This window comes from Mus pahari, chromosome 18 (assembly GCF_900095145.1).
Source record: "Mus pahari chromosome 18, PAHARI_EIJ_v1.1, whole genome shotgun sequence".
Taxonomy (NCBI): Eukaryota; Metazoa; Chordata; class Mammalia; order Rodentia; family Muridae; genus Mus; species Mus pahari.
The window spans coordinates 34,995,023-35,019,902 of record NC_034607.1 but is presented as its reverse complement, the minus strand read 5'-3'; the positions used below and the strand labels follow the sequence as shown (position 1 = coordinate 35,019,902).

General features: G+C 41.1%; 1 protein-coding gene across 1 annotated transcript in view; it reads right to left on the bottom strand.

The window, feature by feature from the left end:
- L3mbtl4 (L3MBTL histone methyl-lysine binding protein 4) overlaps positions 1 to 24,880 on the bottom strand; it is a 424,085-nt gene that overhangs the window by 287,126 nt on the left and 112,079 nt on the right. Inside the window, exons 5-9 of the mRNA XM_021218018.2 lie at positions 8,784 to 8,888; positions 7,625 to 7,760; positions 5,126 to 5,217; positions 3,396 to 3,550; positions 1,941 to 2,017 (exon numbers count right to left, since the gene is read on the bottom strand). Coding sequence (XP_021073677.1) covers positions 1,941 to 2,017; positions 3,396 to 3,550; positions 5,126 to 5,217; positions 7,625 to 7,760; positions 8,784 to 8,888 — 565 coding nt within the window. The remainder of the gene's footprint in view (positions 1 to 1,940; positions 2,018 to 3,395; positions 3,551 to 5,125; positions 5,218 to 7,624; positions 7,761 to 8,783; positions 8,889 to 24,880) is intronic.

Below are 24,880 nucleotides of genomic sequence, written 5' to 3'. Positions count from 1 at the left end.
CCTCAGCAACAGTGAGTACCATCAAGAAAACACAGAAAAGACGCAGGCAAGAATGTGAGACATAAGAGCCCTCATTCACTGCTGGAGGGAACATGAATTAATGTTGCCCATATGGAATTTTCTTTTACAACTTAAAAATGCATATATAATCCAGTATGACCCAGTTGCCCTATTTCTGAGTGTATCTTCCAAAGAATACATGTCAGCTTACAATACAAATGCCTGCATACTTCTGTTTAGCACAGAATAATTCATTCTAACCAAGTTAGAAACTCTACCTATGCACCCAGCAGCCAATGAATGGGGGACGTATTCTATCTATATACCCTGAAGCTATAAAGAAGAATGAAATTATGTCATTTGCAGGAAAGTGGCACTGAAGATCACAATGTTAAGTGCAGTACCTGGGTCCTACCCAAACGGACACCACAGCACTTGCCTATGATGTACGGAATCCATGTAAGTTGGAAAGACAATGAAACTAAAGGGTGGATTTCTAGGGATATGAAGGCAAGGAGGCTTAAGAACATAAAGAAGGTCTAAGCCAGAAGCCATCCAAATGCTGAGAGGAGAGAAGAAGACACACGCTCCCATCCCCAACCCTGAGACTACCTCCAAATGATACTCGCTCTCAAAGGAAAAATTCATTTTCTCCAACAGCCTCCCTAGGTAAAGAAACCACACTTAGGGGCAGGCCCCATGCCCAGCAGGATATGGACAACACAGAGCAAACTCATTTATAGCATTGGAGACTATTTCATTTTTTTTTCCTTACAGACTTTTTGTTTATATATTATAGTTTCCAATTTTGTTTTCATGTGTTTTCTGTGTTTGTGAGGGTGTGTCTCAGTGCCTATATGTGCTTCTTATGTTTCCTTCATAGACCCTTTTTTATTCTGTCTTATTTATTTCTTTGTTTTTTTCCTATTATAGGTTGCTTTTGTTTTATTGTTTTTATATCCCTATTTGCATTCTAATGAAAGGGGGAAAGAAAGTCTGTATATTTGGTTGGATGTAGATGTAGGCAGAATCTGGGAGGACTTGGAAGAGGAAAACCATAATCAGAATATATTAATATAAAATGAACTATTTTTAATTAAATAAATAAAGTAATAAAGGGATGACTGTGACCTAAACACATTTTATTCACATTTGGAAATATCCATGGAATATCCTTTACTTTGTACAATTATGTTAAGCATGTTTTGAATTTTTTTTTAAAAAGGACATAAAGATTTCAAAAGTCCATAACTATTCATGTTAAAAAACAAAATAACTGTTACGTTATAGATGCCGTATCCTGTTTTCTACATGTATTCTTATATATTACATGTATTCTTGTGTATTATATATATTGAAAGAAAACAGAGTTCTCCTTAAACATTTGTACTAAAGATGCTAAAATTAAACAGTGTCTAGTTAGCTCTTTTTGTTCTTTCTGGTATGATGGTGGGGGGAATGAATCCAGGATCTCTGGCACACTAGAGAAGTCCTTTGCCACAATGTTATCCCAACTTGTATCCATGGTTAAGCCATTAGTCTGGCTTGTTGAAAGATGTTTGGCAAATCAGGGTATATATGAAGCCTACTTTCTATATTTTTTATATTTCTATACTTAACTCCAAAGTAAAAGACATCTAGTAATCTTATGATTTGATTAATGAATTATATTATAAGATACACCTGGAAATAACCAGTTTCGAATTCCAGTCCTCAGCAATGATAGTTACTAAGTGAGCTAAAACTTGTCTCAACTTTTTAAAAGACTGCAAACACATTTTATAAACATAGACCATGCATGCTTTAGACACTTGGTGGCTAATGGCACTTCCTAGCATTTTTTTCCACTCACTGTGCAATCAAATATTGTTACCACGATGGGGGAAAAGTGACTATTTACTCACACAGAGATGACTTCAATGAACATGAAGTCAGCTCACCTTGGGGAGCGACAAGAGTTCTTCTGTTCTCCTGACACCAACCAACTGGCTGGATATAAGGGCTGTTAACATCACACCTGCAAGAAACAGAATTCTGCTTACAGTCACAGCGCTCAGTGTCACAGGAAGAATGGGCTGTGGTTTAAATGTAAAATGTCCCATGCTTGCCACTCAGTGCCCACCTCACACCACATGGTTGAGGGACCTTTCAGGGATGGTGGATAACTGACAGATGCAGGACCAGAGGAATGAGCTGAGCCAGTGTAGCTCACTCCAGCCTGAGTTTTCAGCTTCCTGAATAACCATGTAGTGTAGTGTAAAAGTCAGTCGAGCTCCAAGTACCCCAGCTACAAACTACTCGCTCACTGGTCCTCCCCACAGTCTCAAACACTTTGCCCAAATAATCCTTGCTCCTCCTTTAGGTCGCCCCTATCAAGAAAACCACCACAGTGACAGACAGAAACTAACAGAACCAAAGGGCAATGGTTACACTGGACGTAAAAAAGGCCCCGTGAGAAACAGCACGCCACAATTAGCAAATGGCAGAAATGGCTTGAAATGCGGAGCTTTATTCTAGGTGACCAAACGGCTCGCTTGCACAACTTTCTTGCAATTTGAAACTCTAGAATAAATCGGGAAGGGTCATATGGAGCTGACACAGGTGATCCTTCTGGTAAATGTTTTAATGAATCTCTTCTGCCTGCCCGTACGACTAACGAAGCCAGCTATGAACAGGAAATTCCAGATGCAGACACAGCTGAATCAGTCCCAAGGTAGCTACGATTTTCTTCCTTTTCAAAGGCACAGGAGTATTCTAAGACACCCGCAACCACCACTCCATTTCTGTTTTGTAGTTCAGAGGAGAAAGGCAGACTCCTGTCCGGCACCTTCAGAGCTGAATCCTTGCTGGGGACTTTTCAGTTGTTCAGGACTCACAGAGGAAATGTGACAAAAATTGATTTTGCCACGCCCTCTTGCATATTTCAGGGTTTTACCCAGTAAGTCCTTACAACTCACCACAGTTGGCTTCAGGGGCATGTGGCACACATTTTCTCTACTTCCCACAGACTTTCAAAGAACTCACTCCCATTCTCTTCAGATCTTTTGTGTGGAAGGCTTTGTTTAACACTTTTCAGATGCATACACACACACACACACACACACACACACACACACGTCAACCCTGAAACTTCTTAAGTTTCTTTTCTCAAATCTATTTTCATCAAATCAGATAAAACATGAGAAACGTCCCTGATCTGCTGCCATTGCTGCCACGGAAAACACCACTGAGAAACTCCACATAGGATTGGGAAAGTAGAGGGCTGCTCATTAATTCAATAATCTATGTGGAAGAGAGGCGGGGGAAAGCCGACTGAAAACACTCACAGCACTGGTAAGATGATTTCTGAATCCCAAGTACAGCACATGCAAAGCACGTGTATCCTGATGTCTCACCAGTAATCGAAGCTATCATCCCAGCTGTCAAGATGCACCCGGACTCGGTCTTCCACAATGTCTGCGATGGTTGCCACACACATCAAGCAAGGGTTCCTCCTGTCCACAGCCTCCAGCTTCATCCCAACTTGAAACTCCCTTGGCACTGGACCATTCTAATGCAGCAACAGAGTCGAAGAAGGGCACAGAATCGAACAGGTCAACCAACAGGACTGAACCACTATGGGGGTTTCCAGGTCATTTAAAAACCAAGGTTGACACAATATCAACCCTTACTTACCTGATTGATAGGAAGTATGTCACAAAGGCCCCCACCAAGGACCAAGGACACAAGCTCCCCACACTGTCTTTTCACTTTACATATATAAGGAGATTGTCTTTCCCTTATCATCTTCATTTTAATATGTTCAGTTCTTAGAGCAATGTGAGCTGATTGTAAGATTCAATGTTTACTGGATATAGTTACATCAGATGATAAAAGTTATCCTCGACTCCCCGTAGGCTAATGAAATTTCCAAGTACCACTGTTCGACGTGATAAAGATCATGCTCTTTAGCATTTAAAAATTGTTTAATTTGGTAATGGGATTCAAAAATAGTGCTTTCTCAATATTTAAAGAGTGTATTCTTTTATGAAAAATTATAGCTACAAGTACAAATTATTTTAATGCCTGTTTATCTCGAATAGAATATGTAGATTATGGCTAATGTAACTCTTCCTTTCATATGAAATAGCTATAATTAGCCAGCCTTGTCGCTTTAAGATGCACACAATACCAGGGACTAGAAGAGGGTTTCATCTGTCTATCTTTTTATTATCTACACTGAAGCCTGTTTTTTTTTTAAAATTATCTTTCAGTGGAATTTATTTTTAAGGAAGCATCATATCAGTAAAGTCCTTTTGCTTAACAGACAAATTTATGGGAGACACATAATAAACACCTAACATTAATATCAAGAGCAGGAAAGACAAACCTATAGAATTTCAGTAACAAGTATGCTAGGTACAGGATCCTCAGTGGGTAGGGCCTACCTGGGACACCAGTCAAGGGAAAGAGAGGGTCTCTAGGGAGCAGAGTGCGGTCTGGGCTTCACCTCTGCTTTGCTCTCCCCAAATGGCCACTCACTGCTGACAGCAGAGAAGGGCTGAACACTTAAATTTACTATCCACTGATGGATCTCAAGGTTGCTTAGAATAAAGAGCATGAGGAGTCTACTCTAGCTAAAGCTTGGCACAGAGTTCCTGAATTTGCTGAAGACGCTATGATGGGGAGTCTACTGTAGCCAAATCCCCGCACCCCCCCACACACACACAGCATCCCTGAATCTGCCAAAATGCTTCTTTTGTGTCCATTGTACTTAGACTATGATGTACATGTGACAGAGTCTGTCTCAAGTATTTACTCGCTTCCAAACTCCAAAACTAAGCTTAGAAAACTAACTTGCTGTAAGCAAAAGGGGAAAAAAAATCTGCAAAAGGTATCTGAAATAAGTTTTAGCAGGATTAATTTAAATTAAGTTTTCTGAAGTATCTAACTGCATTACCGAAGAAAAAAATCCCCAAAAAACAAAAAAGTTCTTTGCCCAGGGAAGCTTATATAATAAATTAAGTTAGGAAAGGTAAAGGTAATTAAGACATTTCAATTTTTATTTGGAACAGACCATAAAGCAATTTTAAGGAATTTAAGCTCAGTGGAAAATAGGATTTATACAAAGGAAGAAGATACTCACAGAACTTCTGTTTCTGAATAATTTCTTAGGAGCATTTTGCAATCTACAGGCCTTCAAGTAATCCATCCAAACAAATTTATCTTTTCTATAATCTAAAAGAGTATACACTAGTCAAAAATACCCACATGATATCATCACATATTTTAATATATTATTTTTTCTACTTTTAATCTTCTGCTATATTTTCAATAAGTTCTTAGCTCAATACAAAAGATTTATATTTTAATGTTGTTTAAATGCCTTAAGTCCAAAGTTGTTGAGTATAATTTCCATAATATATGTCAGTCTTCATAGATGATTAATATCCACTTATTAATTTACTTGGATTATAACAGACCATAAAGCAAATTTCAAGGAATTTAAGGGGGAAAGTATTTATATGAATAGGATACTCATATAAATTGTTTCTGAATAATTTCTTAGGAGCATTTTGAAATATAGGAAAGGGAAAAGGGTGAGACAGGAATCCCCAAGTGGTTGCCATTCACAAAGACCGCAAGAGGTCCTGATGCCACTGTAACTGGGATGGGCAGATGCTCTGGAGAAACTGGGAATCCCAAAGGCCACCTGGGGTTCGATACCCAGCACTGTCAAAATCCAAAGGCCATTTGGCAGGTCCAACTTTCTGTTCCTAACCTTATAAGTTACCCAGTAAGAGTATTATCTTTCCAGATTGAGTGGTTAGGGCATCAGTACGGGAGCTGTTGGGATGTTGCAAGTTCAGAGGCTGATTTCCTTACTTTGGGCTAATTCTAATGCTCAGGAACAGCCATTCCTTGCTCTCTTCTACATCAGGAAATAACACCCAGTGACAAATACATCAAATCCTTTGGAATCTATTAACTCTGAAGGCTACTAGCTTCCACCAACTTGAAAGCTAAGAACACCATCAGATACCATGTTGGGCCAACAGAAAAGCTTCCCATATCTTGGATTAACTGCCTCTGATATACTCAACCATACACGTTAAGCTTGCCTTGATTTTATGACTTTCTTTGTTCTGTAAAACTATTAAAAAAAAAACTTCAGGAAACTGTTTCCATGTTGAAACATGGTCTTTTGGGCAACCTACGTCTGTGTTCCTGATCCATGTTCACTTAAACTGGCTCAAAAATAAACTATCTTTTATCCCCTTTAAGGCAGAGGTTCTCAACCTTCCTGCTGCTGTGACCCTGAATTACAGTTCTTCATGCCGTGGTGACCCCCAACTATAAGATTATTTTTGTTTTTAACTACATAACTGTAATTTTGCTAGTGTTATGAGTCATAATGTAAATACCTGATATGCTGGATATCTGATATGCAAACATCAAAGGGTTGAGAACCTCTGTTTTGAGGTGAGAGCTGTGATTTCTGCATTGACATCTAAAGTGGCCCCCAGTTACACAGGATCAGTATTTTCGTCAATATGAAATCTACAAGCCAAAATCTTTGAAGAGTTCAAGATCATATTTACATATTGAGCTTTACTGGCTCTACAATTGTTCTCCAGTAGTCTCCTCCAGGTTGCATTCTGGCCAATACCCTTCCACTCTAGGACATCATCTATGGCTTCTGTTCTTGCGTGGGGCTAAGCTACTTTCTCATTTTGTTGTTGTTCCTAGGATCCTGTGACTTCAGAGAACCTATGTCTCCAATACCATCTGAAAGAATATCCCTGGGGCCTTAATCTTTCTCTCCTCTGAAGGACATTCCCATAGAGCCTGAGGCCTTGTGATTTCTGTTGTTCCATATCCATTGAAATCACATGCTAAAGGTTCCCTAATGCCTACTGGATGAATGATGCTACTCTCTTGCACTGACTTTCAGGAACTCCAGACTGCTTTCAGCCCCAGGCAGATGCCAAGGGACACCTGAAGGATAAGGAGGTGGCACACTAAACCGGAAATGTGCCACAGTTATCCAGCAACCTAATGCCCAAGCAGGAAACTATGTGCAGCAATTGGTTGTACAGAGAAACTGGATTATGGCATCTCACAGCCAAAATGGACCAGCCTTAACTTATACCAGGCTTACGTATCTCACAGGAAACAAAAGACAGACACAAAACTAATTTCCATCAAAAAGAAAACTGCTTATGGCATTTTTTAGTCTCATTCTTTCCAAATTTGCAGCAAAATTTTAGAATAAATCAAGTTTCTTCCCTGTGTGGTATCATTGATAGAGTATGATATTTCATTTCAACCACGATTTTGAACACAATTTCTTGCTATAAAGTTTAATATACTTTATATATTTGATCAGGTGCTCCCAAACAATTATTTTTTTTTTTACCATAAATTCCTAACCAGAACATTTGACTTAGAGAGACATACAGACTTTTCTTTTATACTCATCTCTAAGGCATTGTCATGGTCTTAGCCTCTTTGTAGATAAAACTTTCATTTGGAAAATCAATTCACACCAGGCTCCCCTGTTCGTATTTCTTGAAATGGTGTTAAAATAAAACTGGAATAACAAGTATGCCTCCTTGCAGCTAATAAATGTGCCCTGGCTTACCCCGAGGGATATGCAGTTCATGCTTGGTCTTTTGACACCATCCCACTGGGTGAATGTCCGGGGAACCAGCATTGGTCCAAAAATCATAGCAGCTTAAATAGCCATCAAAATGCAGTCTCAGCCGGTAACCACACACCTGAAATAGGAAATTCACAGTTGTGCATTAAGTGTCATGGATTTGAAAAGGGCTCAAAACTGAGAAAACATTAAAATGTTTAGGGGATGTCGTCAACATGAACCAACCCAGGTATCTTTCCAAACATTTTCATCAGAGAACAAATGCATATGTAAAATGATATATGATTACATCACAGTGATGATGAACAGCTATCTAGAACTTTCTGAGATATATATACACACGTGTGTGTGTGTGTGTGTATGTGTGTGTGTGTGTGTATGTGTGTGTGTATGTGTGTGTATGTGTGTGTGTGTGTGTGTGTGTGTGTGTGTATTCTTTAGACTGGCCTAAGAATCTAGAATCACATCAAATGTTTCTAACTGACTATAAGTTCAGTACCTGCCAAATGTTCCTTTTAGCAAACATATCTTCTGCGGATGGGCTTAGCTTCTACCTCAAGAGAGTAGAGGCTGAGATAAGAAACAATGCTAACACATGAGCCCAGCATGTTCAACAAAGTCTGAGAAATACATCCCCTAGATATTCTGTACAAGCCTAATAGCCATTGTCATGATATAGAGCATGTGAATGTGTCTTCTAAGTTCAATGCTTCTATTAATTTAGTAATGCGTTGAATTTTAAAATCTATTTCTTTTCTTCCGTGGCAGTTCTCTGTATATAATTTTTCACAAAGTAAGTGTATTTATTTGAATCTTTATTCATAGACAGGGATTTATATACAGTTCTCATTGGCTCACCTAAAATATGAATAATTATTTAACAGTTGGAAACAACACTATGGGACCCTTGAATTATTACCAACTTTAGGTAAAATCTACTTTTCAGTTAACTCAAGGATGAATACTAGTTGATGAAAACTTACTAGGAAATTCATCTTAACAAAATTATAAAGAAACAAATTTGTATACATTATTGACTGAAATAATGAGCTGGGACTCACTTATGACAGAAAGCACAGAAATCTGCTGTTTTATAGAAAACATACACCATGTAATTAGCCCAGCAGCACCAGCATCTTACCTCAGCTACAGAAAGCACACAGAACACAGACGGACGTCGGGCATCAATGCCTTCCAATCTCATTCCAACCTGAAAACCATTTTCATGCTCCGGAAAGGACTGGTCCTACAAAATTTCATGACACAATATCATCCACTGAGAGTTCTCCACAATTTAATATAGAATATTTTATATGGAATTTAAAAATAACAGGATTCATAAAAGCAGAATAGAAAAGTAGCTATTAGAAGCTGGGAAGGGGATGAGGGGCAAAAGAAGATACTACTCAAAGATTCAAGGCTGTAGTTAGAAAGTAAGGATAAATGGTAAGTATTTAGAATAATGAAAATATCCATACTGTAGAATCCATAAAAAATACATTCATATATATTCTATCATCATGGTATGACTAATAATTATATTATTATAATTTGCCAAAAGTGAGGTAACAGAAGTTTAAGAAAGTTACCATGTAGTTTAGAAGCCGAATTTCTAAAGCATAATATTTATATTAATTCTTTGATAATTTTATTGATGCATATAATGCATTTCTCCTTTAAATCACCCCAGATATCCTTCCATCCCATCCTAACATCATACCCCCTCCCCCCTCTCCCCTTCTCTCTCTTTCTCTCAAAGATCTACACACAGTGTAGCAGGACTGACTTTCCCTTTAAGATAGCTGTTAAGCTAGGCAGAGACCAAGCCAGGGTGCACACTGGTGTCAAGGATAAGGACTCAGAAAAGGGTAGTTCTCCAGCAGAACCTGCCACATCTCTGCAATCGTGCAGGTCTGTTGCCCTACCTGCCATGGGCCCCAGGAAGCATATGAAAGCTGCAGGCCCATCATCCTAGCAAGCTGAGCCCCGCATGACACCAAGTCAATCTTACTACAAGAAATCTCATCTAAAGGAATTCAGGTTTCCCTCTGCCTTGTGCTAGTAAGCAAGGGACTATCTCCAGTTGGTTGCAGTGTCAAAGCATTGCCACTGCCCTAAATGTATGCTATAAACAACAAACAAGAGGTGACTCTCTCCAGCCATGGTGATTCATGGGGGATGTGGGCCAACAAGACATGGAAATAAGGGGACACTGGTAGAGAGAGAACATCCACTCCCACTCATATAACCATTTCAACAGAGTCAACACTTGAATATTTTAATGTAGCATTTCGGTTGTTCTGTATTTGCTGATGTACAAGTGTATATGCAGGTATATGTGCTTATATGTGTGTGAGTGCATACATGTGTGTGTCTCTGTGTATGGTGTCTCTGTAGTATGATGTATATGTATGTATGTGTCTGTGTCACTGTGTGGTATGTGTGTGTATTTGTGTCTGTGTCTGTGTTTCTGTGGGTCGGTGTATGGTATTGGTATCTATGTAGTATGTATGTGAGTGCTATGGCTGTTTGTGGTATGTGTGTCTATGTGTGGTGCTCTGTCTGTGGTGTGCGTGTGTGTGAATCTGTGTGTGTGGTCTCTGTGTCTGTGTGGTTTGTGCGTGTGGTGTCTGTGTGTCTGAGTGTGGTGTCTGTCTATATGGTATATGTTTATGTGTATATCTATGTGTGTGTGTCCGTGAATACATGATATGTGTGTGTGGTATCTGTGTCTGTTTGTGATGTGTGTGAGTGTGTGGTGTCTTTGCCTTTGGTTTATGTGTGCATCTGTGTGTGATGTCTATGTGATATGTATGTATGTGTCTGTGATGTCTGTGGGGTGTGTGTGTGTGTGTGTGTGTGTGTGTGTGTCTGTGTGTGTGTGTGTGTGTCTGTGTGTGTCTGTGTCTGTGTCTCTGTGTGTTTCTGTCTGTGTCTGGGTGTGGTGTCAGAGTCTCTTTTCTCAGACCTTTCTTTTTGATTTCCTGGCTGGGGGGGGGGCTGTGGGATTTGCTCCCATTTTGGTTTTTCTGGTCCTCTCTTCTCTTCACCCTTGTTTATAACCACACCCTTTGTCTTTGTGCCTTACATCATTCCCAGTTGTCATTTCCTTCTGTCTTGTTTACTCACCTTTTTAAGAAATCATCTTTTAAAACATTTTGGTGGATGCTCATTCCTGCACCAAACCCTGTCCTTCTCAGAGCTGCACATGGTAGAATAGTGCTGGGTTTTATTTTATTTCTGCATCGAGTTCCCTGTTAGTTGCTTCTCCCTTGCTTATCCACCTCCCTACTGGTGCCTGGTATCTGTGTTGATGCTCTGCCAGCAGTGGTGGGAGGATACTCTCAGCCTAGCTTAGAGTTGGCATGCATTGCTCAACACTATTGCCCCAACTCAAAGCTCACGTGATACTGTAACTCAATAAATGGGAGGAGCTTTAAAAACCTCAATCCAAAAACCAATAACTAAGAAGTCTGGTTATGACAGGCGTGAAGAATTCCTCAGCTACAACAGAGAAAAAAAATAAACGTACTGTGAACACTGCATTGATATGGGGCCACACTATGTATTGCCACAGACCATTTCAGACTCTACACTGTTAGTAAGTCTAGGAATGATTGCAGATGGTGCACCCTACAAAGGCAGCCATGTCCAATTGTCCTGATTGTTCAAGGCCTCAAGGAAAGTTGGGCACTTTGTGTTCCTATACACTATTCACTGTCAGCAGACATCCACCACTGAAGAAATCAAATGGAAACCTCACCAAAACTTCCCGTTGGAAATACACTCAACTCTTTACTATAATCTGATGTCCCCGATTACACTGCCAAAAAACAACAGAAACAGATCATAGGTACAGAAACTATATTCAGTGACACAACACCAGGAAACTTCTTGGGAAAATATAATGAATGTCCAGGTACAGGGATTGTTTAGAAACCCAGGCAATTGACCATAAAACATTCCTTTCACTGCATATTTTAGATAAAATGTCAACTGTAAAGAACTGAGAAAGAACACTGAAACTTCAGGAGAGAGTACCAACTGACTTATCAAGGCAAACAACATCAGAATAATAGAAAAATGTGTCCACAAAAACTCTGAAGCTTAGTGATTGTAGGTGTCAATTGTTATATCTAGATTATACTATGAAGATGTCAATTACAATATCCCAGATCACAATATCCAGGACAGTTATCCTTCATAATGTAAGCAGGGCAAGGTCATTACAAGCTAAAGAGATTCATGACAACTGTGGATCTGCAGAAGATCCCTAAAGGCCCACTGAACCCAATACAGTAAGGTAAACACAAGACCAAGGATGAAGGAATTGATAAGCTCTGCTAGAACACTGAACAAGCAAATTATAATTAAAGCATCAGTCTCTTAAATGTGCCAAGAACTAGCGCATCCCTCCCCATTAGAGCAATGGATTTAAATGGCCCTAATTTACAGAATGAAAGAGCTAGATGGGCTAGTGGAATTATAACTAAATATTCTATTTCTAACCAGTAAGAAACATACTGCTCCATTAAATACTGAAAGTCTGAAAATAAGAAGTTGAAAAACAGTATTCCAAATAAAAGAAACTTAGGTAAAGCAGGCGCAGCTACCTACAATCATCTTGTAAAGCAGAGTTCAAGTGATAAACCAATGAAAGTTGATACCTATTGATAAATGGAACAACATACCCAGCATACACACACACACACACACACACACACACACACACATATTATCTGTACACTGAATTTCAAAACACAAACCGCAAGGGAAACGATGAACATAGAAGTCCTAATACAAGCATAGTGGATGCTTGCTGTACCCTGCTCTCACCAAACGGTCTTGCAGCTTCAAGAAATTAATAATCATTTCACACTAAACTGTACTATAGCTGAAATTAATTTAACAGACATCTACACAATGTTCTACCAAAAATTGCAGTGTATGCATTCCTTTCACCAGTACATAGAACTTTCTCCGAAATAGAATGTTTTAGGCAATAAGCCAAGTCATTACGAGAGAGAGAGAGAGAGAGAGAGAGAGAGAGAGAGAGAGAGAGAGAATCAAAACAATTGCTCAAAGCTCATCAGATCATAATGAAATGAAATTAAAAATCAAAGACAAGATAAAGGACAGAGAGTTGACCAAAAAAATAAATTCTGAGATTGAGCAACGACCTTGTACTGATTAGTGATTCATTGAAGGCTTGTCCTGGGAAATGACAATATCCCGGGATCCAATGAAGAAGAAACATGAGAATCTGTGGGATGTAGCAAGAAAATTAAAAGGGCATTTACAGCCACAAGAGATCTCAAATAATTACATGATGATGCATCATGGGAGGTCATACAGTAAAGGGAGAAGAAAAGAGAGAAGACAAACCCCAGACCAGTAGAAGGGGAAACGGAAATAATAAACATCAGAGAAGAAATTAATGAGACAGACTCTAAAAGAATGATTCACAGGATTGATGAACTATTTTTTGAGGAGACTAAAAACACTGAGACGCTCTTAGCCAAACTGCCCCCAAAGAAAAAAAAATGATATCACAAAAGAGAGATTGCAAGAGATACCATTGAAATCTAGAGGATTGGGGACTATTTTGGGGGAAAAAAGGCATATTTTAATAACTTTGAACAAATCTAAATAAATGGATATATTTCTAGATGTGTATGATCTACTAAAATAGAAGTTGTATATTTTAAGAAAACTAAAAGATCAGTAACAAGTACTAAGACTGATTTTTTTATTTCAAATCCAGGGTGGAGCAGATCTACTGTGGCACATTTTATCAAACTTTTCAGGAACAGACACCAGCGCTCCTCTAACTAAGTCCATACAATAGAAAAGTGAGGGACACTTGCAGACTCATGTTACCAAGTCACTGCTGCCTTATACTAATACGAAACGCAAGTGCAAGGAAATAGAGAAGCATCCTTAATGAACAGAAGTAGAACTGCCAATGCCCGGGCATGGTCTGCATGCTTATGTTCCTTGCATGCTTATGTTCCTAGAATATGGAGGGAAAGGCAGAAGGGTTGTGAGTTCAGCAGCCATCCTGGGCCACATGGCAGGATGTTGAGGCAGCAAAGCAATAAGACAAAGATGCAACATGAAACAAACAAATGAGTTAATACCTAACGACCAAGTGAGTTTCATGGCAGGAATACAGAGATACCCCAGTACGTGCAAACAAACAAACAAACAAACAAACAAAACAAACAAAAAACAAAAGAAAATACACACAAATAAAACAAATAAACAAACACCATAGCACATAAGCACGATCATGGACAAAAGGCACACAACTGTCTCAATGTAGAGAGCAAATATTTTTACAAAATCAACATCGAAGAAAAATCCTGAAGGAACTAGAAACATCCACCCCATACTTCTGTTGCCATAAACGTCACCACACTTTTTGCCATGAAGGACTGAGACCCCCCTGAAACCAGGGGCCAAAGTAAATATTTCCTCCCAGAAGATGTTTTTCTAGAATGTATTTGGTCACAGTGATAGAAAAATTGCTAACATGGTAAGCAGGAAAAGAAAAGAGCTGATACCAAGTGTGGAGTCACTGGTATCATTTTTTTTTCCCTGACTGTGGGGCTCCTGGGTCTTCAGTCAAATTGCGGATGGGGGGTGGGTGGGGTGGTGGGGGAGAAACGTGTCCAAGATGTGAAGTGACTCAATCCTAGAATTTTTAAAACAGCTTTCAAGGATTGGGAGAGTTGTTACAAATTGTCAATTTGATAAGACTCTAGAGTCACCTGAGAGATGGACTTTTGTGCATTTCTATGGGCATTGGCCTGATTATGTTGACTGATGTGGAAAATCCCACCAACTGAAGGTAGGACAATTTGCTGCTTGGGATCCTGAACTGTCATTGCAGGATATTTGATCACACTGTGAACTCCAAGATTGTGATGTTTACTGGAAAAACTTGTTTCTAGTTGTGGTGCGTCTCTGCCCTAGCACACACCTTTAATTCATGAACTTTCTATGAATTGCAAACAGGATTAAATAAAATCCACCATAGATCAAGAGGCAGACCAACTAATCGAATCGCTTGACAGGGAGTGAGCATATGGAGAAAAAAAAACAGAGAGTGAGAGGAAGTCAGGAGGAGGGATAGAGAGCCACACAGGAAGTAGAAGGGAGGGGAGGGGCATTCCGTTTCAGAGGTTTTCGGATCAGTGTGGGGAAGAAGAACTTCCTTTTCCTTATGGGGTGTCAGCTGAAGAGGAAGGGTAGGTGGGTGCTTTCTCTGCCTCTCAGAGTTAGCAGGCTTTCACCCCAGCGTCCAGCTCCTGAGACTTCATCTTACGACTGAGATCAACTTTAAGTTGAGAGTGTGAGCTGGGCGCAGGAACTCATTTCTCCCTTCTGTTTCCGGGCGAGGTGGCACACGCCTTTAATCCCAGCACTTAGTGGCACCGCTTGAGCCAAAATAAGTCACCCCACCCTTAAGGTAACCTCTTCCTGCAAAAGAATGTCAACTGAGACACCGAAGGGTTTGGGTAAGACTTCAGAAGGTGAGAACGCCAGCAGAAATGTGAGTCCTTAAGGTTGTGCTCACGAGGGTTTGGATTGGAACAAGGACTCTAGAGCAGATTAAACTAGAGGCCATGGACGCTACATTCTGGCAAAGAATTGGGATATATATTTTACCCACGTTCCCCAAAATATGAGTGAGGCTAAATTTAAATGCCATTGACTAATTTTTTTTTTCTGAGTAAGCAATTTCAAAGCAACATAGCATTCAGACAGGGAGAATTAATAAAGAAAATCAAATATGGATGGTTTGAGATACACATTGAGTTTGACCACACAGATTAAGACAAAGCAACTGTAATGGTTGAAGAGATTAGGGCAGTCAAAGAGAAGCTGTGCCCTGCGACAGTAGGAAAGGTGCCTTGGAGAGATCATATGCACTTAAGGCTCCAAGTCATAAAACAGAAAACTTGTTTGAAAAGATTTCCTTTAGAACTTAAGTACCTGCAGGAATGCCCTGCTCAAACAGGGCCACACAAGATTGAGTTCCGCAGCTTGAATCATACAGGCATCTAAGGCTGGGTAGCCAAAGACCCTGTAGCCATAGTACAAGGAGGCCCAACGGCTGCTTAACATGGCAGCGAATATGGACGTCTGCGTGGAAATGATTTTGCAAGCATGCCAAATAAAAGAATTAGGAGGTTATCAAGGCTTGTACTGAGATAATCAAGGACGGATTGAGAGAGTAAGAGAGGTACAGTTTCAAGCATGAAACCCCTTAAAGAGTGATGCATGAAGCTGTAGTTGCAGTGGAGACATCAGGATGTCAGAGATGCCCAGAACATATCATGCCTGATAAAGGATGCAATGGTACCAAGTGGAGAGAGCAGAACAGAGAAGCCATGTGAGCTTCAGGTGGCCATATGGGTAAGGCCACCATAGCCACCTAGAGCTGAAATAATGCCACCACATCCCCCAGATACTCTTGGAGAAGAGATTTAGCATCCGCCCACCTAGATTTCAATCTTGCTTTGGTCTGATCCTACATCATGTTTTTCCTGTTTTCTTCATGGTGGTATAGAAACATTTCCTTTCTGACACTGGAAATATAAACTTGCATATTTTTTTTTAATTTCATAGGGACTCACAATTAATAATTGGCACTATGCCTCAAAAAAGACTCCATATGGAACTGTGGGACAGTGAGAGGAGTTCTCAGAATGTGGGCCTGGTGTTGGACTAATGCACTCTGAATTATGAGACAGCCACAGGCCTTTGGGAGCCAGACCAGTGTTATGGTTTGAATCTGCATAGACTCCTATTTGAATGCCTATTCCCTAGATGGTGGAAATTTACAGGCAAATGGATAGAACTTGAAAATATCATCCTGAGTGAGGTAACTCAGTCACAAAAGAACACACATGGTATGCACTCACTGATAAGTAGATATTAGCCCAGAAGCTTAGAATACCCAGTATTCAATTCAAAGACCATATGAAGCTCAAGAAGAAGGAAGACTAAAATGTGGATGCTTCAGTACTTCTTAGATGGGTGAATAAAATACTCACAGGAGTAAATATGGAGACAAAGTGTGGAGCAGAGACTAAAGAGAAGACCATCCAGAGACTGCCCCACCTGGGGATTCATCCCATATACAGCCACTAAACCTAGACGCTGTTGTGGATGCTGATGGAAGCCTGATATGGTTGTCTCCTGAGAGGCTCTGCCAGTGCCTGGCAAATACAGAGGAGGATGCTTACAGCCAACCATTGGACTGAGTGTGGCTGTCCCTGATGGAGGAGTTGGAGAAGGGACTGAGGAGCTGAGGGGGTTTGTAGCTGCATGGAGGGAGCAACAATGTTAACAGGTCAGAACCCCTGGAGCTCCAGGGACTGGACCATCAACCAAAAATACACATGGAGGGACCCATGGCACTGGCTGCATATGTGGCAGAGGATGGCCTTGTCAGACATCTGTGGGAGGAGCGGCCATCGAGCCTGAGGGTGTTCTATGCTATACCATAGTGTAGGGGAATGCCAGGGTGGAAAGTTGGAAGAGGGTGGGGGAGCACCCTCATAGAAGAGGGGGTGGGTGGGATAAAGGGTTTCCAAAGGGGAGACCTGGAAAGTGGAAAACATTTGAAAAGTAAATAAAGAAAATATCCAATAAATTGAAAAAAATAAAAAAGAATTTGAGACTGGCTGATTACTAAGACGTGGATCCCTGACAGCCACAGACAAGCCTTGGTTCCAGCCTTACACTCTGTCTTTCCTAGTCTGTCAAGACAGACAGGTCTTTCCCATAATCTCCCACTTCCATGAGCTTCACTACACCTTCCCCAACATAGGATAGAGACCCCCCAAAAATCACATGTGTACATCTTCCTAAGTTTCTTTGGTTACCTATACCATGACACAAATGTGTCCTATATCACAGACATCTTCCCTTCACAACTCTGTGCTTCCTTGACTATTGACTGAAACAATATCTCATGTCACCACAGAACAGTTATAAGTTTATATTACACAAGGACTAGTCTTCCACTCATATTGCACCATCATCTATTTTCCCCAAAACATAATTTATTTTTGTTGGTGTGTGATGATGTTTATGTGTTCATTTAGTGCAGTCTTGTGTGTGTGTGTGAGTGTGTGTGCATGCATGTCCACATGTGTGTGTATCCATGTGTATGTATTCATGTGTATGCATGCATGCACATGTGTATGTGTGTGCATACACATGTATGTACCCAGTTGTATGTGTTGATGTGTGTCTCCCCTGCCTTCCCATCCCAGCATGCACCCCACATGGGGCTTTCATTACTTCTGTTCTGAGGGGGAAAGTTAAGTTCTCAGGCTTGCAAGGCAAGTACCTTAGTCACTGAGCAGCTTGCCAGCCCCAAACTCTAGTTTCTAACACCCTCTGCCCTGCAAATGGGATCTATCTAGACCTGGATGTCACCTTAGCCTGACAAGTTTCCTTAGTATCCCCTTGCCTCAAGTGTCCCCATTAACATGGCGTTGTCTTCTTTCTTGGTGACATTTTTGAGTACATATTCCTCTCATCTGACTTTCTGTGTAGAATATTCATCATTTTGTACTTCTCTGATAATGCCTCTTATGATTCGGTTCCCAGAATGCTTCAGAAGTGCTGTCCCAGGTACACCATGACCCTCCATCCCTCCATGCCGATCTTCATGTTAATTACTAATCTTGTTTTTGTTCAGGTTGCTCACTACATGGTAACATACAAACATAAAGTATGTACACACGTGTATATACTTCATACATACCAAGTTCAAGTTCAAACAAAAACATGCAACAGCCCCAAAGGTTTGTTCCATTTCTCCTCACCTGTGACCTTTCCCCTGTGACCTTTGCCCTCTGAGGTCATCCCTTCCCTCCTTAACTAGACCATTCAGCATCTCTTAGGGTTGCAGAACTGCTTTGTTAACAGTATCACTAAAAAATGCCCAACAGTGGTATAGCTGGGTTTTCAGGTAGTTCTATTTCCAATTTTCTGAGGAACCTCCAGATTGATTTCCAAAGTGGTTGTACCAGTTTGCAGTCTCACCAGCAATGGAGGAGTATTCCTCTTTCTCCACATCCTCTCCAACATGTGTTATCACCTGTGTTTTTGACACCTCAGTCCAACTTGGGAGGGAGAAGAAAGCAATCACAAGTGGAGAGGGAGAGATGGACCTGGGAGGGGATGTGGATTGGGGAGCAAGGGAGAGGCAGTGGGGGTGGTGGAGAGGGGAGCCTGATCTGGTATTGGGTGAGGAAAAAGAACTGAAGCCCTGAGGGCCAGCAGAAAGAATGGAAACATGCAACCTTGGGAGACAGGAGATTGGGGGGACCCTTCCGAATGTACCAGAGACCTGGGAGGTGAGAGACTCTCCAGACTCAAAGGGAGGGACCTTAGATGACATGCCCGACATTAGGGAGAGGGAATTTATAGAGCCCACCTCCATCAGGAAGATAAGACATCAAGTGAGGGATGGGGTTGCCATCCCACAGTCACAACTCTGACCCATAATTGTTCCTGTCTGAAAGAACTTCAGGGATGGAAATGGAGAGGAGCCTGAGGAAGAGAAGGTCTAGTGACAGGTCCAAAGTGGGGTCCAGCTCAAGGGGAGAGAGACCCCAAGGCCTGACACTATTACTGAGGCTATGGAGCACTCACAAAAAGGGACCTATCATGACTGCCCCCAGAAAGACCCAACAAGTAGATGAAAGAGTCAGATGCAGATATTTGCACCCAACCAATGGACAGAAGCTGCTGACCCCTGTGATTGAATTAGAGAAAAGCTGGAAGAAGCTGAGGAGGAGGGTGACCCTGTAGGAGGACCAGCAGTCTCAATTAACCTGGACCCCCAAGATCTCTCAAACACCGGATCACCAACCAGGCAGCATACACCAGCTGATACCAACACACATACAGTAAAAGACTTCTGGGTCTGTGTTCATTCAGAGATGATGCACCTAATCCTCAAGAGACTGGAGGCCCCAGCGAATTTAGGGTTCAGGTAGGGTGGGGTGGGGGAGCATCCACATGGAGGCAGGGGCTGGGGAGGAGGTGAGGGATGTGGAACAATCGGAGGGTGGATGGAGGGGTGGGGAGGAATAAAATATGGAGTGTAAAAAATAATTAATTAATTTTTTAAAAAGTCTACAAAATACACCCTTTGTTAGCAGGCTCCCTGCCCTGTCATGCAGAGGTGGATGAATGAATTACTTAGGTTCACAGCCCCTTCTCTATGCTATGACTATGCTTGTCATAAACACTATGCAGTTCTTTGAATCCATTTGTTTTCTGTTCTCAGTGGTTGAATATTTTACTATTCTTCCAAAATACTTATTAAGCACAGCACTGTTAAACACAGGAGTCTGACTCTCCCAGAATCCTATACACTACAGCCCTCATCACGAAAGTAACCAAGCTGATGGTGGCTTGCACAGACTCCATCCTTCCTAAGTTTGATTTTACAAAGTTACCTGGGTGTTTTCCTCGGCTTCTCGCTTACACAAATGTCAGCACATTCACATGGCTTTTGCACAGTTTCCTGTGTGTCTGTTTCTCAGAAACATTAATACACCAGTCCGTTCATATTCTTGTTTGTAGCTGAGTTGTACTCCACTGTGTGTGGGCACCACGGCTCATTAAAGTTACATTTGGATGCCTAGATTTTTATATGAATGTGAAGTCATATTTTACATATCTATAAATTGGCTTATAAAATGTCTTTGAAATCTTACATTCACAGATGATTTTGGAAGCTTCCAAGAAATACTTATTCCAAGAATAATGAAATGCAAAATGTGATAAAATAAATGATTTGTCAGGTTCATCTTATTTCTACAAAAATAAATACCATGTGTATATAATTCTGTCTCCTTTTCGCATGTAATCTGTTTCCAGTAGACTGTGTTAGGAATGTTCTGTGTGCCTGTTTCTTATTCGCTGCTTTTCAATTTCTCAGCTCCCTTTAAAGGCACTGCACACACACTCACACAATACATGTATACACAGACATATACTTACACACAGACATATACACACTCACACTTAACACTTAATATTTACACAAATATGCACTCAAAGTCATACACTCACATACATATATATACACATACACACTCAGCACACTCACACACAAATACACATCACACACATACACTAACACATATTTACACAAATATACACTCACACAGTCATACACATATACTCACACACATATACACACACATATACAATTATATACACATATTCATAAACACACACACTGTTGGTAAGAGTCAAAGGATAATGGTAGATACCAGGGAGATATATATTAATAATTTGAAAGACAAACTAAGAAGCTACAGAAGGGAGCTTCTTAGACAGATCAGGAAGAGTACCCTCTTTTTTAATTTATTAATTAATTCATTTATATCTAAAATGTTGCCCCCTCCTGGTCCCCCTCCCAGAATTCTTCCCCCTCTCCCCATCTCGCCTCTCCTTCTTCTCTGAGAGGGTTCCTCCCACCCCCAGGCATCCCCCCTTCCCCAGGGCTTCAAGTCTCTATAGGATCGGGCACATCCTTTCCCACTGAAGCCAGACAAGGCAGTCAGTCCTCTGCTACATATGTGCGGGGGCCTCAGAACAGCCCATGGATGGCTTAGTCTTGGGAGCTTCCTGGGGTCCAGGTTAGTTGACACTGTTGATCTTCCTATGGAGTTATCATTCCCTTCAGTTCCTTCAGTCCTTCCCCTAACTCTTCCATAGAAGTTCCCCACCTCCATCCAATGGTTGGATGCACCAGGATGGGGTCACCAAAGCACCTTCAGAATTTTTTGGCTCAAAATTACTCCTGCCCAAAAGAAATGCAGGGACAAAAATAGAGCAGAGACAGGAGGAGTGGCTGACCAGTGACCATCCCAGCTTGGGATTCATCCCATACATAGACACCAAGCCCTGACACTATTACTGATGCTATGTTGTGCTTGCAGGCAGGAGACTAGCTTGGCTCTCCTCTGAGAGGCTCCACCTACAGCACCCTTGTTCTTATAGAGGACTCAGGTTCGATTCCCAGCAACCTACATCATGGCTTAGAACCATCTGTAAATAAGTATGGTTCCTAGGAATTGAATGTTGTCCTACCTCTGTGGGCACTGGGTATGCATGAGGTTCACACACACACACACACACACACACAAACACAAACACAAACACAAACACACACGCATGCACACACACACGCACACACACACTCACACATGCACACACACACTAAACTAAATGAAAGAAGACACTATAGAAATTTACATGTTGCTCAGGGCTCAGGCTCAACAAGGGTGAAAGATGGAAGACTCATGGGAGGAGCCAGTGTCACATTTCATTCACTATAGTGTTTAGTCACACATGACTATTAAATACAAGGGTTGGGCAACAGCTCATAGCCAGCAGGGAGGATAATCCGGCCAATCCTTCAGCATTTCAAAATGGCTTCTCAAGCCAACACCAGGGAGTTTTCTCTAATACTGCAGGCAATGTAATATGATTAAACGATAAACTAGACCTTGCAGAATTCAAATCAAAATAAACTTTCTAGTTTAACCATCTGAAAGGCAAGAGGGAAAATTGCCAAGCCTCCCATCTGTCTCCTTCTTGTTTAATGGTTTGTTTATGATAGGACAGCTTTAAATTTTTCTAAGTGTCCTCTATTCCTTGAACATACCTGATAGTGTGCTAACAAAAGTGCACTTCACAATGATAAAAGAGAGCCAGAATCACACTCTATAGGTAAACCAAATCCCATCGCATGCAATACCCTAAGTCCTACAAAGTCCTACAGTTAGCAAATCTGAGAAAAACTTCTACAGATCAACACCAGCCCAGAGAAGTAAGGAGGGGAATCTCTCAAGGTTAGAGGCCAGAAATGACACAGATCATAACCTAGGAGTCAAGTTCTGGAACCCTACAGCTGCTTGTTCCCAAAAGAGGACAGACATGGCACAAAACAAGCCGTGTGAACCATGGCCCACAGCTCTGGCATCCTCCTTATAGACAAGGACAGCTCAAGGGAAATGCCCCGTGATGCTGGATGGCAAGTTGTTTTGTTTTGTCATTTTCTTTTCCCAGAACACTCACAAAATAATATTTTCTACTATGAAATTGATTCATTTTATCACTAATGATGGAGAAGTGGCATTATCCAAGGTTCCATAGCCACAGCAAAATCAGGTACAAATTGCATGCTATTATTTTAAAAGCTTGCAACCAAAATGAGTCATGGCACTGGTGGGGAGATGCTGTGGCTGGAGAAAAGGCAGATATTTTTAGTTGAGCTACTTGGTGCAGTGCCTTGTGCAAGAGCTATCAGTGTGACACGTGAGTGTGCCACCACAGCTTTGTGGACAGGCAGAGTCTCCATTACAGATGTCTCCAAAGTTGAGAAGAATCATCTCACAATATTTTTCAAGTGAAAGTTGGTCAACTTGATATTTGATGGAGTAAGAACAAATTATCTTCCTGTCTACTGTGAACACACAGAAGCACCAGAGCCAACTGAGGAGTAGCTAACACGTGCTGTCATGGCCAGCAACCAATAATGGTAAAGATATAGTTTTCTCCAAACCAGAATAGGAAAATGAGGACATTCTTGTGGCAAAACTATCCCTGACATGATTCTGCAGACATGGAAGTCAACTACAGGCTAGACATGGCTCTAAGCACACATTGAGAGCTAAGGACTAAATTATCAACAAGGCCCTGTGGAGCTGCCGTATACATTTTACGAGTAAGGTACCCAAGGCCAAAACTAAAGTGTTATCTGCCCTCAGCATGCCACCAAATAATTACAGGATTAGCCCATCACCATGAGCTGTGAGCAACCTTGACCGTCATCACTACCACTGATTTAAGACATTCGTCATTTAAAATTTTTATTCTACAGTTAAAAATCTAGTTAGATATTTAAATGCAGAAGATTATCAACTTAGTATTTTCTGTATGGCTATCAAATGTTCCCAGACACCAAAATTTGAAACCATGCTTGAAAAGTTTTAAAAAGAATTCATGACGCCATTAGGGTGAAGGTTGTACAATAAAGTGTCATGAAGCCATGTAGCTAACCATCTACCTAGGTTTCCCCTTCAACGAAATACAGAAATGTCTGAATAGGAGAAAATGATGTAGTCCAGTGAAACACGAGACAGCTGTCAAAAAGCCAAGGCTTAGGCCTGGGCTGGCAGAAGTGGCCAAGAGCTTTGAAGACTATAAAGCAAATACAGCACACAGAGCAAACAGACATGCTGGGGTTCTCTTCATGGAAACACACTAGGATTGAATCACCTGCCCTAGTCAGGGTTTTGATTCCTGCACAAACATCATAACCAAGAAGCTAGTTGGGGAGGAAACAATTTATTCAGCATATACTTCCTCATTGCTGTTTATCTCCAAAGGAAGTCAGGACAGGAACTCACATAGGGCAGGAACCTGGAGGCAGGAACTGACGCAGAGGCCATGGAGGGATGCTGCTTACTGGATTGCTCCCCCTGACTTGCTCAGTTTGCTTTCTTACAGAACTCAGGACTACCAGCCCAGGGATGGCACCCACCACAATGGTCCCTCCCACCTTTGATCACTAATTGAGAAGATGTCTTACACCTGGATCTCATGGAGGTATTTCCTTAAGGGAGGTTCCTTTCTCTGTGATAATTCCAGCTTATGTCAAGTTGATACACAAAACCAGTCAGTATACGGCCTATGAATAGAAAGAGGCTTAGAGTTCTGATCCATTTATATAGCCTGTCAACACAAAGCTTTGGCTCCCAGCTTAAACTTTGACCTGTGCACTTCACTATTTATGTTAGAATTTTTAAACACTGCAATGGTTTGAGCAGAAGGTATGAGAACCTTGACTAGCACAGAGCAGGCATGGGAACCAGAGGAGGGGGTAGATCTGCTCTTTCGTCAGGAGGTGAGAGGGCACTGTCTGATGACTGGTATCTAGCCAAGGAAATGGCCAAGCAGCAAAATATTACCTGACATTGAGGCTCCAGGCCTGGGAGAGAGGCCCAGATTTTTCCTATTGTGGCAATTTGTTCTTTTTGTAGAGTGTGTATTTTACCTACTGAAGCTGTCAAAGACCCTGAATAGCTCACACACACACACACACACACACACACACACACACACACACAGTATTGTGGCTATTCTCCGATTCTAACCCTTCTCGTACCTACATCAGTGTTCTTC